The sequence below is a fragment of the Leucopleurus acutus genome, assembly GCF_964270905.1.
Source record: "Leucopleurus acutus genome assembly, chromosome: 18".
In the NCBI taxonomy this organism is placed as follows: Eukaryota; Metazoa; Chordata; class Mammalia; order Artiodactyla; family Delphinidae; genus Leucopleurus; species Leucopleurus acutus.
The window spans coordinates 67,178,510-67,199,293 of NC_139160.1; the positions used below are offsets into that span (position 1 = coordinate 67,178,510).

General features: G+C 42.1%; 1 protein-coding gene across 17 annotated transcripts in view; it reads right to left on the reverse strand.

Annotated features, from left to right (window-relative positions):
• Window positions 1–303: 303 nt before the first annotated feature.
• The window catches only part of DOCK9 (dedicator of cytokinesis 9), a 378,599-nt gene continuing 358,118 nt past the window's right edge, over window positions 304–20,784 (reverse strand). For all 17 annotated transcript variants that reach the window (XM_082859679.1, XM_082859678.1, XM_082859680.1 and 14 more), the window contains 8 exons: window positions 18,652–18,774; window positions 18,023–18,136; window positions 16,332–16,478; window positions 12,521–12,731; window positions 6,912–7,102; window positions 3,796–3,896; window positions 3,522–3,660; window positions 304–1,576 (listed from right to left, as the gene is read on the reverse strand). In XM_082859679.1, coding sequence (XP_082715805.1) covers window positions 1,454–1,576; window positions 3,522–3,660; window positions 3,796–3,896; window positions 6,912–7,102; window positions 12,521–12,731; window positions 16,332–16,478; window positions 18,023–18,136; window positions 18,652–18,774 — 1,149 coding nt within the window. In that variant the 3' untranslated portion in view covers window positions 304–1,453. The remainder of the gene's footprint in view (window positions 1,577–3,521; window positions 3,661–3,795; window positions 3,897–6,911; window positions 7,103–12,520; window positions 12,732–16,331; window positions 16,479–18,022; window positions 18,137–18,651; window positions 18,775–20,784) is intronic.

Below are 20,784 nucleotides of genomic sequence, written 5' to 3' on the forward strand. Positions count from 1 at the left end.
ACTGCAGTGTAACAAGGCATTTATCCACATCCCCTGGAAGATCTGGCCCCTAGCCCTGCCTCTTGAAATCTGTACCATGGAAACGTTGCACAAAGGCAGAGAAACGGGTATAATGATTCCCACGTACCCAGCCTCAGCTTCCACAATTACCAACATTTGTCACCTACCTACCCTCTTTTTTCCCCCTTAGGTACTCTAAAGCAAATTTCTTTTACCACATTATTTCACCCCCAAATATTTCAATTATCCTGCCCTTCTTAGGACTGTCAGACAATAAATACCCAATACTCACTACCGGAAAATCAGCAATGTTATTTTTAATACAGCTGTGGTACAGAATGTTTAATTACAGCAGGGCAGAGATTCTAGTTAAATAAAATTAAAAACCTTTATTTTTCCCAAATATAAAATTACTAAATTAATGTCTGAAAAGAAAATATAACATGGTGAAAGCTTTACATTACACCACTGTTCACCACAGGATTTATGATTTACCAATGACATACTCCACCATTTTGGCAAAAGGATGAAATTTTTAAAACAGTTTATAAACCTAACATAGCAAAGACTGTATACATCTCCATATTGCACTTTTTTTATGTACAAGAATAAAACAGTAAAGTCAAGTGTGTTGCATATACTAAGAACAACACAAATCTGTCACAATTAAACTTTATGCGGAAGCTGATGTGAGTATTAAAAATGTAGAAATGTCATACGTGTATGTACACAATGCCAAGACTGTATTAACAAACTCTATGTACATAACAGTATACTGTACTACTTTAAATGTTTAGCATAGTTGTGTTTATTAATACAGGCCTTTGGTTCTAAACTGCTTGACTAGTCTTAAGCTCACATAGTTTCTTAAGCTTTCATATTTTTTAAATGCAAGTAAATGAGTATAAAAGCACTAAACCTCCGGGTTCACTGGTACAAAAACTACAATGGTCAGTTCCCTTAGGTCATCAAAAACTAGTCACAAAAATAGTTCTTGTATTCAACCTGAATGTGCCACAGGAAAAAAAAAATATTTTCAAGATTTTCCAGATTAGCCTAGAGGCAAAAGGTTACCCCAGCCTCGATTTCAGTGCTATGTACATTCCAGAATACTTGTTTTCTCCAGGCCGTTTATTTTTAATACTACTCTGTAAGGAAGAATAAAATTTAACTCCAGCTTAAGAGTGTCCGCCACATACCTCTGTTAAGACATAATGAAAATGTTGACTATTGCCAGCAAGGTTTAAAAAAATATGTGTGCTCTCCTACGACCCTGCAGAACATCTGCTATGAAATAACGTGGCTCTTTCTTTCCCTTCTCGCGCGTTCCCCTCGACTGCTCCTTGGGCTCCGCCTCCCCGGGCCTTGGCATGTGCCCAGTGAGTAGCTTTGGAGATCATCCTGAGTTTGCAAATGACAAAGCAAGTCCCCACACGCGGTCCACGAGATGACGTCACACCACGGAGGACGAGCTGGTCATGCCGTGAACCAGCGTGCTTGTTGGGGTCCCACTGATGGCGTTGAAGATGTGAAGGGAATTCGGCAAAACGCTGGTCTTCTCCTCCAGGGGGCAAATCTCGAGGCACAGAAACACAAGGTTACCCAAGCGTAAACTGCTCCAAATGACACTTCTCACATTTATCATCCAGTGGCCACTGTTACTGTGAGTGGCGGTGCCCTCAGAGAGCTTGGCTTTGGTGGTTTGCAGAGGGAGCGTGTTAGCTCACCTCATATATGACGTTTTTCAGATCAGGATTTTAAGCAGAAAGTCAAGAACAACATGTTTTGTTTCCTTTCCAGGTTAGTGAGTGGACAGTCTTCTAACCTCACCAGGTTATAAGGCACCTTGAGGCCTATCCTACACACACTTGATGGGGACACGACCTGGCCTTGTCCCCTGGAAAAGTCTTTTTTAATTGAGTCTGGAGCATCGGTGTTCTCTACCAGCTCCTTCTCTTAGGGTCTTACAGATTTCTACCCTGGGAGCAAGAGAGTGGCTGCCTCGCTGACCCTGATCAAGTCTCTTTCGCGCTCAGTAATGCAGGGAAGAATTCTAAGTGCAAGACTCGGGCTATTGCCAGGTGGAAACTGAGAAGAACATACACACTCAGAGGCTCCCCTGGAAAATCCAAAAGCAAGTCTACTCCAGGTCATGACTCTTTTTGCTCAAGGGTTCAAAGTTTAATCTTCATAGTTGTTGAGATAATGGAAAGTTCAAGGTGTAGTTTAGAGCACGGCATGGCATTGTGTCCATACAATCTGGAAGTTTATTTTAATATTCTCAGCCCACAATTTTCTTCCTACTTTCATCTTTTCTAGTGCCAAGTGCTGGCACCCACTGACCAAGCTCTCCATCCTGTCTGGAGGCCCCATGGAAAAGACCTTGAGCTTTCTGCAAAAACTTGTTCCCATGAGACCTTCTCTTTCTGCTTAATGATTCACATGTTTATTCAGTTTTGTTTTCCTACTTTTCTAAATGCCCAGAAGAGGGCTTCTTTTTGCACGTTAATGGTCATTACGTCAATGTCTGCAGTTGCCCAAACTCAGTAATAACTTTATGTGAGCCAGTTATCAAGATCCAGAGAAATAAAATTAAAAAATGACATTACCATCCCATCTGAACGTGTGAGCATGGAGGAGAGAAAAAAGCAAGTTAAAGCTTAGACATTTAAGTGAGTTTCCTACAACAGAATCCTTCTCACTAAATCATCACATGGTACGTTAACTGACACAAATGGTCTTGGCTACCATTTTGCGAGAATGAAAGACAGTACCGTAGGGAACAGACAGAAGCAGTCGTGTGCTATCAAGGTGCCAACACTAATCATAAAGACTGAGTCCGTGACTCAGAAGAAGTCGCTGTGGTTGATGGAGAACAGACCCCTCAAGAAGCAATAGGAGATGATCGCCTTTGAGATTCACTCAGTTCCCTGGGCAGCTGTCCCCCCTGATGACCACTGAGCCCACATATGTAATCCTACCAAAAGGAATTCATACAGGAAGACGACAGTAGCAGTGTAATCAGGAAAGCTGCCCACAATGACAAGGAATAAAGAAGTAGCCTTGAGGAACCCACAAGGGCACCCAGGTCAGCTGTAAACAGTAAAAAACTGAACGACCCTATCTCTTTAAATGGTGAAAGACACATACTACAACAGAGAATTCCTTAAACCAGGCTGGTAAACCCTATTCTTCCAAAGGATTGGGTGAATAAAGAAGCTTCCAGGAATGGTATTGGTATTTTTTTTAATGTGAGGTGTTTTTGAGCTAGATTAAGTGATAAAGAGGAGGAGGGTGCTGGTCTCCTCTGGTCATATTAGACAATGACGGGTGAGCACAATGTTAGCTGCTCCCCAGGTACCCATGGTTAGGTAGTAGCGGCAGTGCAGCATGCTACACTATCCTTCAGATAGCAAAATTCTGGAAGGATGTCGGAGGGTTTAGGCCATCATTGGGGGCACTTGAGACCCCAACTGATGTGTGCTCCCTAAAAATGAGAAGCACTCCAGAGTGGCACCTACCTGCTCATGCATGATTTCAGAAAGCTCTCTCGTCATTTCCCTGTAGTTGGCCTTCATTTCCTCCTGATACTCTAACTGGTCCTCTTTGATCAGCCGTTCATTTACCGCTAAGGCTTGACCGCAAGCTTCCACAAATTGCCTGGAACGGTGTGGGAGAGGGAAATCAAGGCATGTACAGAACACAGGATGAGTCCAACTGGTAGGATCTCGTTCTTGAGTGAGCACAGAAATGATCAATACTTGAAGAAAAAGAGACATTTCCCGTGTGCTTTACCTGAAAACTTCTTTAAGCAACTTCACTTTATTGTCAGGATATCTCTTTGTGTTTGTGTCGTCTAAGAAAGCTCGGGCATATGCTAGTGGACCGGCATTGACCTAGATAAAGAACAAAGATCTTAAATTACGTTATGAAGAAAATACCAATTATCATTAATTTAGTTTCAGTTGGCATTTGCTAAAAATGCTGCTTGAGTGAGTTAGTCATGACCTCTGCCCTCCAGGAATTTAGGACACCAAAGAGGAAACCATGAATAAAGCTCATGATGTTATAAACGATTTGATTTTATCATCTCAGCCATCCTTAGGGCACTTGTGATGATGGTTCATTTTATGTAGGAAGAACCAATGCTTGGAAAACTTAAGGACCCGTTCAAGGTTGAATAGCCAATAAGCAAAACACCTGAGATCAGAGCCCAAGTCCTCCAACTGGTATTTGTGCTACATGACACTGAACTAAGAGGTCAATCTGGCGAGTGCAATGAAAATTGAAAAATTAAGCATATGAGCCAGTTTTAAAAAACCAACTGTTCACCTCATGGAATTGTGTAGATAGCCATGGGCAAGCTGATCTGCTATCCTCAAATGAACTAACCATTCAGGTGGGCTGGAAAGACAAAGATTTGGGGCATTTAGCAACAGGATGAGTGAACCAGAGCCCTGAATGTCTCCTTTAATTCACCAAGAAGAGTTCGCCGAGGTTGGGTAAGTCAGGAAACGTGGGAGTGTTGAGAGAAAGAAGGTTAGATACACTGGATGGGAAGGAGAAAGTTCCAGGCACCTGAGACATCTTGGGAAAGGTCCTGACCATGTGATTAGTGCACGATTTTTCCTGGGAGGCCTGGTGGACTTGGAAGGTAAGTAGGGAGGGCTGTCTGTCTCGTCTGTGGCTGTCGGTGAAGGGGACGGGCCGTGGTCCTGGTCCACAGTGTACAGGACTTGCACAGTAACTGAGCCGAGAGAATTCACACCAGAGGTGGGGAGACGGGGGGCACAGACATTAGAGGTGGGGCCCTCTGAGACAGGGACAACTAGCTAACCCTTGGTGATAACTGGATATGATTACTGGATATGTGTGGAGAGCTATGTTAACAACCTAAAGGTAACCCAAATGAAGGATTATCCAAAACGATACATATGTTCAGTTTTAAGAAGATGCAGAAGGGAAGCTGATGAGACTTCATGAAGTCCAGCATAACAAGATCCTGGAGTGGAGTGCAGAATCACGGAGCCACCTGATGGCTCTGTCCTGTACAACAGCAAGCCCAGAGGCTCTTGGTGGAAGAGTTAAAGAAACACACAAATAAAACAATAAAGTTCATTTCCCCTGACTCCAGCTTTGTTGTTACCCTGGAGGGTGCGCATGTATAAACTTAATCTCCTCATTTCATCATGGAATTCTTTGCTTTTAAAGATGATGGGGCATTTATAAAACTCTAAGGTCACTCCTAGAGACTGTCATACGGAGTGAAGTAAGTCAGAAAGAGAAAAACAAATATCGTATATTAACACATATATGTGGAATCTAGTAAAACGGTACAGACGAACCGGTTTGCAGGGCAGAAATAGAGACACAGATGTAGAGAACAAACGTACGGACACCAAGTGGGGAAAGTGGGGTGGGTGGTGGTGGTGGTGGGATGAACTGGGAGATTGGGATTGACATGTATACACTAATATGCATTAAATAGATAACTAATAAGAACCTGCTGTATAAAAAATAAACAAACAAACAAACAAACAAAACCCCTCAAGGTCACTATCAAATGGCAGGGCACATTTTGCCCTTTAGAAGGCTAGACCTGTCCAGCCCCATCCCTTACTGGCACACACACTCTTCCACTGGCCTTAGATAGAGGCTGGATGTTCCCAGGCCAGGTTTTGTTTTAAGCTGCAGAAAGTTTTGGCCTCTGGCCCATTATCTAATCAATCATGTGGCTGGAATATTTATCATATTCGCTTGATAACTTATTTTGGCACATTAGTCTTTTGGGCCATAAGGGAAGAGGCTGAAAACATCTGTGAAAACTTTTGCAGTGAATGACAGACATTTAGAAAAATGTTAGGTAACAGCTCAGCGTGGATCTGATAAAAAGTTGACAAAAACTGACTTCAGGAAATGAAACCATTGTATTACAATCTATATGTAACTTTCATAAACACACCCTTCCAGAAAGAGAAAATAATTGGATATGGGAATATATACATAAAGCAGGTGATAGAATTATTTATATACATTTAAAAACATCAATAAAGCAAGAAGCATGCTGGTCCCTGGAGGGAGTGATTTAACATCTACTAATTTCTTAGGAAATCATATACATAAAATACCTGAAAAAAACCCCCATGATAGAAGTGCACTATACAAACATAAAGGTGCATATATCATAAGTGTTTAGCTTGATAAATTTTCACAAACTGAACATATTTGTATAATCAGCACCTAGATCCAGGATAACTTTGTCCATAAACGGTACACATCACTTGAACAGCTATAGGAAAAAAAAATGTCTTGACCCCTATATGCTACCACATACAAAAACCAATTCAGATAGATTGCACACCTACACAGGAATCTAAACAAAGAAAACACAGAATATCTCTGACACAGATTTCTTAAAGAGGACACACAAATAAAGGAAAAATTGATTAGCTGGGCTATATTAAAATGAATAATTTTGTTAATAAAAGATACCATTAAGAGAGTGAAACTTAATGTACTTTTTCAGGTGCAATTTTCATAGAAACCAGAAAACAACAGTTTTATAAGAAAACCTATAGCTATCCACACTTGCTTTATATTTAAAAGAGTCTTTATGCTTCCAATTAGGCACCCAGAATTCCTCAAATTATTGAAAAACCAGGTTGCATGGAGAGCCACCTCCTACCCCTGGCAGACAACTTGGTGAGAATGACACTCTCGTAGCCCCAAGGCTACCGCCCCTCTGGCATCAGGAGAAACTGCACAAATATTGAAGGGAGGTAACGGGGATCACCTGATAAAGCCAGGGATCTACACTGGACCTTGCTGGTGTGAACGACCTAAAATTTCCCAAGGTCTAAGGATCTGTTCTCTGTTGCCCGGTGGTTTGCTTGGTCCGGCGCCCGGCTCACCTGGACGCTCACACTGCCCTGGAGTTTGAGCTGCAGTTTGATCATGTCCACTTCGGCCGAGGAGCACAGCTGCCGGAGCTCGGCCACCTTCTTACTCATCTCGTCAATGGCCACCTCGATGGGGTTCAGGTCCGTGTGGTGCTGGTACATGACGGGGATCCGCTTCTTCACGTAAGGGAAGCAGTGTATGGCTGTGGAGGAACACGGCCTAGAATGAGTCCACAGCTTGCACGTGCTTCAGTAGTACTGATGTAGAAGTGATCATTCCTCCCATTCTACAGATAAGGAACCCAGAGCTTGCCTAGGTCACATGCCAGTATTTCGTGGAACCAGAATACTGTCCTCGTTTATCATTGTGCATGACAGGCATCACATAAAGTCAAGAGAGTTGGGTTCTTGTCAACTTTAATATGAGAAGTTTGTCTTTGAAGAAATCACTTTCTCATTCCCTGCTCAATTTTCTCACCCATAAATGCACTACTTCCTTGGAAATTATGAGAGCTGAATGAGCTAGTAGGTATAAGATGGCTTTGCAAATATAAAAAAGACTAAGTAAACAATTTTGAGATATCATATAATAAATTAATTCCAGAAAAGAGTTCCATAGAAATATGCTTGAGCCATAGAACAACTTTGAATCACATGCTTAAGTTTGTACGGCCAGAGAAATCAATGAAAAATAACATGAGAATATATTTCCAAGCAAAGTATTTTATGAAGCAGAAATTCACAAACTCTTTGAGTTGCATAATAATAAAGATATTTAAAAACTTTTAAATGATTCAAAAACATTAAATAAAAATATTTAATTTTTCTCAATTTTTTTTTTAACCAAAAAAGGCACCACTCGATATTGTTTTCCTTTCTTATAATAAGACACCTGAACATATCAACACCAAAGAGTTCATTTAAAGAAGAACAGAAAGGTTTTCCCAGAGGCACAGTGGTTAAGAATCTGCCTACCAACGCAGGGTACACGGGTTCGAGCCGTGGTCTGGGAAGATCCCACATGCTGCGGAGCAATTAAGCCCGTGCGCCACAACTACTGAGCCTGAGCTCTAGAGCCTGTGAGCCACAACTACTGAGCCCGTGCACCTGGAGCCCGTGCTCCGCAACAAGAGAAGCCACCGCAATGAGAAGGCTACGTGCGTACCGCAAGAAAGACCCAACGCAGCCAAAAATAAATACATAAAATAAAATAAATTTATAAAAAAAAAAAACAGACGCAAGAGGGAAGAGATATGGGAACATATGTATATGTATAACTGATTCACTTTGTTATAAAGCAGAAACTGACACACCATTGTGAAGCAATTGTACCCCAATAAAGATGTTAAAAAAAAAAAAAAACAGAAAAATAACTGGTTCCAATTTGGTACTGTTTTACATTTCTACCTTATTGCTTGTATGGTATATGTAAAAATCTATAATATTCTTATTTAATATATATTTATGAATAAACAGGTAGACATATGCTTAAAAGCTTATTTTATTTTTTAACAAGCTAAAGTAAGATGGAGTGTTATGTTTGGATTCTTTACTATTTACTAAGTGGCTGGGGAGGGTTTACTCAAAAAGGACTGATCACAAAATGAGAAAGCCCGGCTCCCTGCAAAACACAGAGTTCCCTTGGGTTACCCAGAGTCTGAACAAGGCTGGAAAAGACATTCAACGTGATGCAACCTTGTTTGTCACACACTCACAGGCCTGTTCTAGTCGCTACATGTTTTATCAATCTAAGGCCAAGGGTCTGTGTCTACTATTTCTTCTGTGTTCCTTGTGGACACAGAGTTTTTAAGTGGCAACCCTGGGATCGGTAAGTCCTCTTCGGACTGAAGGCTCCTTTGATACATGACAAGAACTAGATGCTGCTGTTTATCAGCCAGGGAGACAGAACACGGCCCTCCAGCCAGAGGTGAACTCGCACGTGATAGACTGACACGCTTTACACAGGGGAGGGCCACTGCATTCTCACTTGTCAGGACACACGTTTCATGAGGCTAACAGCCATGTCCAAACACACGTGATTAGTGTTATCACAGTGTTTTTGAGTGCCACAGTGCGGTAGCGCCATTATTTCAGAGAGAAAAACCAACTCCAACAGTGTCTGTGAGATGTGCACATTGCGCTGATTTCACTCAGCCAAATAAGTCCTGAGTCACTGCTCCTTACGATGGTTAACTGGAGAGTCAACGAGGCAAAGTAGGGGTGTGATGATACAGGAAACTCCAGTCTGTGCGTGAGCCTCCCCGGTCCACGCAATCTGGGACTGCCCCGGCCCCTGCCTTCCTTGCGGGCCTCATCTCTCCTCTCACTGGGGCTCACTCAGCTCCAGCCATGCCTGCCTGCTGGTCGTGCCCTGAATGTGCCGGGCACAGGGACCCCTGCCGCTGGCCTCTGCCCCGACGGCGCCTTCTCCCTCCAGACATGTGCAGGGCCCGCTCCCTCAACTCCTTCAAGTCTGGACTGTCAGTGAAACCTACCCTGGCCACGCCATTAAACTGCAGCCCCCCTGCCCCCAACCCCACAATTCCAACCCCCTTTGCTTTTGTCCAGAACGTGTATGACCTTCCAACACAGATACATTTACCCATTATATTTACTGTTTATCATCTGCCTCCTCCTGCTAGAGTCTAAGCTGCACAAGCCAGAGAGCTCTGTTTTGCTGATATGCCAAGTTGGAACATTGCCTGTGCTCAATGAATTTAGCTGAACTGAAGAATGTGTTACTGCCCAAATGGCTAAATGAAAGAGCAAACTGGCCTGGAAGGTGGAAAATTAGGTGGTGGACTGAGTGAGCCACCGTGTTATTAATCAACGCCCCACACCAGTGATCTGCTGCCCTTCAGGCAGGAGGACGAGGGAGAGATGGCTGAGAAGAGCGGGTGGGTGTACGGTCTGGCTGGACCGAACAGAGGGTGAGGGGCGGGAGGATACTTCCAACCTGAGTAGGAGCCTGGACATGATTTGGAAGACTTTGGAACAGTGACCGGGAAGAAACTCCATGGAATGAGTTCCACGAAAGAAGGAACAGAGGGAATCACGTAGGGAGGCAGGCTCAGAAATTTACACCGAGGGGGCCTGGAGGGCAATCATTAGGTTTTTCAAAGGATTCCACAACTGCAGCTAACTGACTAAACTATCCAGGAAAGTGAGCCAGTCTGGGTTCAGAGGGTAGGGAGGGCAGGGGCTCCCCGACAACTTAGAAGGCCAAAGGTCAGCTCTGAAGCATGCAGTGGAAGAAGAACCTAAGGGATTAATAACACAAGGGAAAACTCTCAAATTCAAAGGCTTCAGAATATCCGGGTCTGTGTGTCTTTAACTGAAGGTGGATGTAGTTTATAGGCTCTTAATAGCATTTTTACAACCCCTTCTCTAAATCTTTACACTACCCAGTAATTATCCTTCTGAAATTCTGAGAATCTTTCAGGGCATAAACTGCACCCCTCTTTGGTGCTGTGTTGTGTTATAATCTTCTTTCACTCCTCACCAACCTCAAAAGGTAAGGAGCTCAATGGTGGGTGAGATGTGGCAAAATGAAGTACATTCTTTCCACACCTGGGCACAATTTACAAAATTCTTTGACACCAGATGGATAGTACAAATCTCTTTTTACAGATGAAAAACTAAGGTGCAGCGAGGTTAAGTGACCTGCCCAAGGTCACACAGTGAGGATGTGACTGGGTCTACAGGACCCAGGCCCAGGCTCTGCACTGCCCACACCTTCTCAAGGTGGTTGTTTCCCAAGCCAACAGCCCCTGTGTCTACTTTGCTTCTCTCTGCAGTGGGGTTACTCTTTGTCCCCTCTGCTCTGGCAGGTACAGAGCTTTGCTCTAGCCCGTTATCTAATCAAAAATATTTCTGTGACATAACTGGCCAGGGAAAGCACCTCATGGTAACTGTTTATGAATCAGTATGCTACCTGGGCAGAATAATCATAATAAAAAATCCTGATCTTGACTCATCAGTGAGCTAAGTTTATTTAAATCAGCAGTTCTCAAACTTGAGTGGCATCAGAATCACCTGGAAGGCTTGGTTAAACACAACCATCCGGGCCCCACCCCAAGAGTCCTCGATCCAGAAGGTCTGGGTGGAGCCCAAGAATCTGCATTTCTAACAAGTTCCCAGGTGATGCTGATGCTGCTGATATTCCCACGAACAACCTTTGATAAGCACTGATTTGAGGTCATCACAGCTGTAGAGATAAACGTGGTAAGCTGATAATTCTCATCAAATGACTCCACCTAGAAATGCAGTTATTTTGCTTAGTAAGAATTTGCTACTGTGTCCATTAGATAAACAATTCATTTACCTATGGGGAGGGGTTAATGTTTTAGAGGCTAATATTGTTTGTGCCTTACATGTTATCTTATTATTCTAAAAGCAGGAGCAGAGACTCCTTCTTTAAGAATGTAGGGTTTGGGGTTTTTTTTTTTTGTATTTTAATTTTTATCTCAGTTCCCTCATAAGAACGGTGAAAAATCCTGTGCAATATGCTGTTCTGAACTATTTCATAATGAACCATATTCTTTCCTTGGCAACAGCTCTACTGAGACATAAATCACACACCACACAGTTCACCCATTTAAAGTGTACTGTCCACTGGCGAGGGTGGAGCCTCACCTGAAACATGCCACCCTCACAGTGCTCCTTTCACTAACTATTACAATGATCCCTGTTCCCGCCCAGGCGGAACACTTGACAGCATCGACTGCTGGACAAGCAGCGGGTGCTTTCCAGGTTCGACTGAAGTGTGGCCACTCTGAAAAATGGGCTTCAATAGCAGAGATAGACACAACTGACATTCTCAATAGCCTCCTCACCAATTTTTTTTAAGTCAAGAAAGCGTTTTATTTCAGGTTACCCGTCATTTGCTGACCCCAACCCTAAGAGCGATGGTGTCAAGCTCCCCTAAAGAAGGTAGAAATCACTCTCAAGATGACTCTACACTTGTCAGGAACAGGGAGATGATGCATAGCATAGTTCTGGGGGTGGCTGATCAATGGCTAAGCAGTACCAAAGGATCCATTAAAACTCTGGCACAGCTGAATGGGCAGTCTGTGAATGCAGTGAGCTTCCTGGTTCTGGAGGTGCCCAAGCTGAAGGTGGCCAGCCACTCAGAGACTAGGTGGGTGGGGTCCAGCCTCATGTCCCATTTATTCACCCCACCTAGATCTCTGAGCAGGCTCATGCTGGTGTGTAAGGGGTCTCTTCCCATGACACAGATGCAGCACTGTGTGCGGGGGTTCTTGACCTGGGGGGGCCCACGGGTCTACAGAGTCTGCAAATCACTTGAAACTGTGTGCAAAAGCATTCTGAGCTGTCTTCACCAGATTCTAAAAAGGGTAAGCTACCTGACATTGGGTATGAACTTCTGGTCTGGTGGAAGAATAAAATACAAACAGGTAAATAGAAAAATGTCATGAGTATTCGAAAGCAAGCATTAGATACACGTTAAGCTGAAATGGATATGTAAGGAAAGTTAACTAAGCTCGAAGTGCCCTTCCAATTCTAGATGCTTCTGGGTCCCTTCTGGAGGGCTCTTTATCTTGACATCTGGGCTGATGTCTGGGTGTGATTCTTAAAGAAAGGGGCCAGGAAGACTGTACCTGTCAGTATGGTGCGCCGTTTGCACTGCTCTTCGACGCCTCCCTGCCTTTTCCCAGTCTGGGTGAAGGGCATCTCAAACATGAAGCGGCGAATGTTGTGAGATCTTTCAAACTCCGTTTTTCTTTCTTGCAATTCCTTCTCATCAAAGAATGGGATCACATGAGTCACCTGGATATACGCATACTTGGAATCCAGATCCTTCGGGTTGACCTTTAAATGCATAAAGGAAATGCAATATCGCTATGGCTATTGAAAGGACTCCTCCCAACCATGCCGAAGCTGTGTTTTTCCACTTCGTGTTAGTAAAAGTTTTGGGAAATTTCAGAAAAGTTTGAAAAAAAAATAGTACAATGAACACCCACATACCCACCACTGAGAACAATTGCTAATACTTTGCTGTATTTGTTTATATGTGTCTACTCACACACACACGTATATGTAGACTTTTTTTTTAGTTGAAACATTTCAAAGTAAGTGGTTCACATCATGACACTTGAGCCAGCATCTCCTAAACATGAGGATATTCTCCTCCATAACCACAATACATCATCATATGTAACAAAATTAACACTAATTTCCTAATAGTGCCAAATATACCAAGTTGAGATGAATTTCTCAAATGTCCCAGAATATTATTTATAGCTATTTGTGTTTGAACCAGAATCTAATCAATGATTGCATTTTACATTTAGTTTTGTCTCCTTAGTCTTGTTTAATCTAGACTATTTTTTTCCCATGACATTGACTTTTTTGAAGACATCATGCTAGTTTGTGTGTGGAATGACTCCCCATCTGGATTCCTCTGATTATTTTCTAAGCCGTATTTTTACATATTTGGCTTAGAGACAAAAATGTTTATTTTACTAATAATGTTTAAAGCCTAGGCCCCCAAATCATAGTTAATCTGTAGATAGATTAGATATAAACAGATGTAGATAAATTAATTTAATACAGGTACAGACTAATCTAAGACTGCTCAGATTATAAATTTAGTTCCTGACAGACTCAGCACATGAATGCTTTTAAAACTACACGGCTAGACCTCGTGGTGCTCTAACTTCTGTGACATGCTAGAAAATTAAACATAGGCACTTTCCATACCAAAAAAAAAGTTAATTTATTAGGGAGACAAATCTACTTTGCACATATTGTTTTTAAGCTTCTACAGCAATAAAAGGGGACATGAAAGAAATGACCATACAGAGAATTTGGAGACGATCCTGGAATGAGGGCAAACAACTGAGATCACGATGGGTTTACCGGTCCCAAATTATCATGCACCACTGTTCTCTTAACAGAGACGTGTGTGAAGAAACATGAAAAACAGATGTGCAAGTGCCTTAAACTACAAGTTCAGAAAATACCTAGTCATGAGTTACTTTTCTTTTAGAAAAGGCCATCTGGCCAATCACTATAATTGTATTCAAACCTCTTAGACTTAACTTTCTTTAGCAGAAACAATTTAAAAGCAGAGGAAATGACCATTCTTGCCTATGTTTCAGTGGTGTTTCCCTAGTTTTCACTTTCAAACTTGTATGTGTGCATCAGCAGAAGGAATAAAGGACTGGTGTTTGAGGAAGAGAAGAAGGTCTAGGACGTCTTTCAGCTGCTGCATCAAGGACCACATATCAAAAGGGCAAGAAGAACCAATGCGTGAGAACCTTGACAGAAGGCTGTTAAGGTTAAAGCCACAACCTGACCCAGACAAAGGTTTTGGTTTCAGAGAAAAAGGCAAGTTGGACCTGAGTGATTTGGTCTAGAAAGGAGGTAGGTTTTAATAAGGTTGTGGTCTAGAAAGGAAGTAGGTCTTAATAAGGTTTCTAGCTAAAAATGGACCAACAATGTACATTTGTCCCTTTTCCTTTGCACAACTCTATTAAAATGACAGTATAGAATTAACCAGCAAGGACCAAGAAGAGAGGACAGAACAGCAGTGGATGAATTTAATGAATATCTGGAAGGCAGGTGCATGGAGATGTACTGCCTGACTTGGGAGAGAAAGTTCTAACCCAAGTTCCCATGGAGAGGGGCAACAACAGGGGAGTCAGATCACCCCACAAAAGCCTGTTGTGATAGACTTAATGTCTGCGTTCCCCCAAAATTCTCATGCAGAAATATTAACCTTCAATGTGATGGTATTAGGAGGCAGGAGGTGATTAGGTCAGGAGGGTACAGCCTTCATGAATGGGATTAGTGCCCTTATAAAAGGGACCCCACAGAGCTCCTTCACCCCTTCCTCCATGTGAGGACCCGACAGTAAGACAGCAGTCTGTGAAGCAGTTAGAAGAACCTCACCTGACACGGAATCTGCCGGTGCCTTGACCTTGGACTTCCCAGCCTCCAAAACTGTGAGAAATAAACTTCTGTTGTTTATAAGCCACCCAGTCTATGGTATCTGTTATGGAGCCTGCACAGACTGGCATCTGTAGAGGACCAGGACCAGGGTTTCGGTGACCAGGAGACGTGTGGGGTGGCAAGTGGCCCAAAGTCTATGTGAGGTGGCAGAACCCTGGGTTCCCTTCCCTAGTTCCAGCCCCACAAGACAGAAGAGACCGTTCCTCGGAGAAACCGGTCTGGAAAGAGTCTAAGTGGGTTCACCAGTCTCAGCAGAAAGCAGGGGCAAGGAACAGAGCAGGATGCAGGGAGGGCAGGTGAAAGGCTGCAAGCCGGACGTGGGACCTTCGCCCTTGCTCATCCCCTGCCTCCAGAATTCAGAATTATTCCCCCCTCCCTTGTCCCCTCCCTACCACCTGGGCAGGAGACTGGAAGAGTCTTCTCTGGAGAAGATGAAGGGCCCCAAGGAAACAGATTCCAGACACTGGGGACTCCAAGGCAGGGCTCAGGCCCCCAAAAAATGAACGAAGGATCTTCCAAAAGGATGAACTGAGAAAAAGGTAGAACTTATTGCTGCTGGAAACTGAGCAGGAGAAGCATTTTTTTTTTTTTTTTTTTTTTTTTTTTGCAGTACGCAGGCCTCTCACTGTCGTGGCCTCTCCCGTTACGGAGCACAGGCTCCGGACTCGCAGGCTCAGCAGCCATGGCTCACGGGCCCAGCCGCTCCGCGGCATGTGGGATCTTCCCGGACCGGGGCACAAACCCGTGTCCCCTGCATCGGCAGGCGGACTCTCAACCACTGCGCCACCAGGGAAGCCCAGGAGAAGCATTTTTAATGCAAAGAACAGAAGTTCTATCTTGGCCTGAGTTTCCGGAAACAAAGGGATCCCATCTCTCGGGAGATGCCCTGAAGACAGTGGAACACATAAACATATAGGAAAAACGTGTACGTTCAGAAAGGGTTTTCATGAGAGCGATACAGCAGAGGACAGCCTCTCTAAGTAGAAAGTAGATCTCATTCCTACAAATGTGCTGGCTAATTAGTTCATTCCTTGGTCTCTCTGTCTGCCCATCCATCTGTCCATATATCAGACAATCAGTCAGAGTGTCAAGTAACATGCCAGGCACTGTGCTAAGTGCAAGGAAAAACTACAAAGACAAACAGAACCTAGGACCCTACTCCTACAGAGTTTCTAAATAGCGGGACTAAAAACAGTACATCCTTTCAGATGTTAATTATTTTGTAAAATAATATCTTTAAAATTATGAAATAAAGGTTTGCTTAATGAAAGACACCTGGGACGCACAGAAAGGTATTAAGAAAAAAAAATACACCTGCCACTCAAGGCCAACCATTCCTGACTTTTTCCTGGGTCTTCTTTTTTCTACCACATTTATAAATATATAATATATGATCAATCATACATAAAAAAACAATATTATATTGCTATAATATGTTTCCAAGCATAGTCATACCTTGCCAGAATCTTGTATCATTTTGACGTTTTCAGAACCAAATTTATCTGAGTAAAGTTTAAGGAGTCTCTGAGAAATTTCTGACAGAGGCGTGAGTTTGGGTTCCTTGTATATATACTCCTTTCCATCTTCATCTTCAAAGAATCCCTGTGACATAAAGCACAATTAGAGCTATCCCCAAATATAAGCCCAAGGCTTACCACCCAGGAAGGATTCTTTTGTTACAGGAGTTAACAACAACAAAAAAGGGAATGATTCTAAAAACAAAATCAGGCTTTCCGAATAGGAAGGAAAATGATAATAATGTGAGGTCTGGGTGCAAGGTAAAGGCGAAACACAAAATTGCAAACTCATCCAAGAATGCTGTCGTTAAGTGTTGAGGGAAATGAAAGATTGGGGATTCAAGACTGTGTTCCCTCGGTGAAGTCTAATCATGGGATTCAAGCCTGTTTCACATTCCCAAGGAGCAGAACTCACTAAGACTCACTAAGACATGACTCAGCAGCCTGCTATCTGCAAGCCTCAGAAACGCTTCTCCTGATCTCTGCCGTTTACTTGGGATTTTACGGCATAAAAGGAAGCATTCTGGTCTGGCAAAAGTTATGTGAAGTTGGTGTAAATTATGTTTTGTCTTCCTGATGAGACAAATATTAAAGGGCTGTAGCATAAGATCAGGAAATATTTTCATTATCACCAGGCATCATCTGTTTTAGCACCAATCATGTCTCGATACAAGCAGGCTAAGTATTGCATGGGAAGTGAAAAAGGTTGAAAACTAAAAAGCCCAGATTGGGTTAATATTTGAAATAAATTAAAAAAAAATTTTCTCATCTAAAATGAAAGAGAGAAAATGGTGCAAAAAACACAGTATATAAAAGAAAAAAATGCAGGCTAACATGAAACAAAAAACACCCACATCAAACTAGGAGTTTAGATGCAGTGATTTCACTACATTACTTGCTTTTTATGTATTTACTGTAATTACCTCCACATCTGTTTCACTGTCTGTAAACTGGTATTGCTATAAAGTTATAAAAGACAATAAATAACAGGATAAATTGAAGGTTATAGAATGCTCATAGAAAACCACACACCCTGAATAAATGGATTGTAATTTATACTATTTAATCATGTTAGAGACTTGGAGGTTAAACTTTCAGTTAAATTTAAATGACCCCTTTTCTAAAGGGTTTCTGAAATATTACAATGGTAAATCTACTTGCAGAGATATTGTATTATAAAAGATAGAGAAGCACAGGGACAAAGGAAACCACAAAGTCTTAATTTTGGTTTAAAACATGCAGTATAGACGTGTAAGGGAACAGGTGATTTATTTCTGTAAATGGAATAAAATGTTAATTTTGTTTTGGAGTTTGTAATGACTGGACAGATATACATACAGACTTGAAAAGGAAACTTGCAAACCACACTGAGGTACCAAAGATGCCGCTAAGAATATCTTATGGAAGGAGAACTTACCGCTGCCTTAAGAAAGTAATAAAAAGACAGGAAGAAAGAAAAAAAGGCAGAAAGTTTACTACTGAGGAAGATAAGAACCATACTAAACATGACAAATTCATCAAATTAGCATTTCTAGAAAACAGAAAATTTACAAAATACCACTTTGTATATAGAGTTTAAACAAGAAAAAAAGGACTTGGGACGGCCTAGAGAACAGAGAGGAGGCTCACCTGTCCGAAGAAGGCTACTCGGAAGTACGTCCCCAGAAGCCTTCGGCCTGAGTGCATGACCTCAGTCACCTTGCTGTAGGCTCGATGCAGTGTGTCATACAGATGGGCCAGCCTCTGGAAAGCAGAACAAACCCCATTTCTTCCCACTTGCAACTAGTAGAATTATTTTAAAATAACAATGAAATGATACTATATAGGTGAAAATTCGTTGGACTTGAGTTTCAAAAAAAAATCAAGAATGAATTTTGACAGCACAACTGGTAGTGATCATTATCCAACTGTTTTGTTTTCTACCCAAAGGGCCATCCTGCATATTGAAGACCCACTGGATTTCCAGTGCAGTAAGCCCATTCAGTCCTCTGATGACGTTTGCAGTCTTCGCTTTTCCTACTCCATTCCTTAGCTAAGAGGTGGAGTGCCAGAATTCCCACCCCTTGTCGTTTGAGATTTGAGGTCTGGGTAGAGGTGTGACACCTGATGGCTCTGAGGGTGGCGACTGCCAGTGTCACGTGGCAGGTCAGAGGTCATTGCTCAAATGGCCTGCTTGCGCTTTCTGCATATAAGAATGTCTGGGGATGTGTGTCACTCCACTGTCCTCTCAAATGGGAGAAAACAAACCACTCAGATACCTCAAAATCCCTCCGCTTCTCGTAGATGGGGATGATGAGCTTATAAATGTCGGCGATCAGCTCATAGCGCTCGGCCTTCCAGAGTCCGTCTGCACACTGTTCCAGGAGCTCCATGAGCACATCCTGATCAAAGAAGAAGGCCCCCGGCCAGGAAAGAGTGTTACAGGGAAATTGGCATTGTGTTCCTTGCAGAATACATAATCGGTTAAGATGGCCAGGAAGAAAATTTCAAAATATGTAATATTTTTAAACACTAACTTCCATGTTTCTTTTTTTTAATGAGCTATTTTCCAAACATGTTTACAAACAGAAACGAAGGGTCACATTGTGTAACTGTGTAATAGTTAAATGCATGGAAAAAAATTGAAATTGATGGTTTCACACAGGCTCTCAATTTTTGTTCTTAGTTTTCTTTTTCTAAATATAATGTAGATTTTCTTCCTTTCTGAGGAACAATAACAATGCTGAGACATGGAAAGTCACTAAGCATGACTTCAAACCAATTTAAACATCTTAGAGCAATTCAGTAATGGAGTGTGGTAGGCACTATGGCTGCCTCACCAACATTCTTTCCCTTTTCCTTTCAAAATTTCTATCTACTTAAGTTTGCGCAGTCACCCTGCCTCCATTAAAGCCCTTGAACTTTGGAAGAAGCTAACACTATGACTCAAGGGCTGGGACAGGTGCCTCAGGTTTAAACTAACCAGCATAAATCTATTTTCTGGCCAATCAGGGTGAATTTTAGGACCCTTGCTGGGAATGCTGGGACAGATGCTCTCAGCAGACTGGACATCCCATGGCCAGCCAGGGGCCTGTCTGCCCTATTACCAGAGTGGAGAGCTCCTTCTCCCTTCCAAAGTAACTGTATCTTTTACCACTTTGTTAAACAATCAGATTGATTTGTCAATCCTCTGTGGAATTTACTAATGGAAGTCAATTTATTCGACCTTTATTTAAGCCCATTGGAGTAGGGTTTCATTAATGAGGTTGAGTAAACTTCATGTGCTTATTTGTCATCTATATAGCTTGGGTGAAGTACCTATTCAAATCTTTTCCTCACTCTTCTTCTATTGGGTTATTTTCTTATTATTGGGTTTTGAGAGTTCTTTATATATTTTGCATAAAAGTGATTTATAATTTTCTCCCAATCTGTAGCCTGTCTCTGGATTTTCTTAACAGTGTCTTGTGAAGAGCAGATGTTTTAAATTTTGGTGAAGCTCCATTTATCAAGTTTTTATTTTCTGGATCGTGCTTTATACATTACATCTAAGAGACCTTTATCAAGTTCACAAAGATTATCTCCTATGTTTTCTTCCAGAAGTTTTATAGTTTTATATTTCATATTTAAGTCTAGGATCCTTTGATCCTAGAATACAGTGTAAAGTACAGGTCAACTTATTTTTCCCATATGAATGTTCAGTTGTTCCAACACCACTTGATGAAAGACGGTCCTTTCACCATTGAAGTGCCTTTGAATTTTTGTCAAAAATCAACTGACCATACCTGTGTGGGTCTATTTCTGGCTTCTCTACTTTGTTCCATTGATAGATGTGTCTGTCTTTGTGCCAATATCACACCGTCTTGATCACTACTGTAGCTTTATCGAAGGGTTTCTCCACAGTGACATGAACAATATTTTGGGCCAGACAACTCTTTTTTCTGGGGGGCTGTCCTATGCATTATAGGATGTTTAGCAGCATTCTTAGCCTTTACCCACTAGATGCCAGTAGCAGTAGCACCACCCTTCCCCCTTTTCCCAAATTGTGACATTAAAAAACCTTTCCAGACACAGCCAAATGTTCCCTGGGAGAGAGGGTGCAAAATCATCCCTAGCTGAGAACCACTGCTTTATCTTGAAATCAGCACGGCTCTTCCAACTTTTTCAAAATTGTTTTGGCTAGTCTAGTTCCTTTGCTTTTCCATATAAATTTTAGAATCTGTTTATCAATTTCTACCAGAACTCCAGATGGGAGTTCGATTAGGATTGCTTTGAATCTATAAATCAATTTAGGGAGAAGTGACATCTTAAAAATACTGAGTCTTTCGCACCACTTATTTGGGACTTCTCTGATTTCTTTCATCAGTGTTTGGTAGTTTTTAGCATACAAATCTCTACAGATTTACACCTAATTT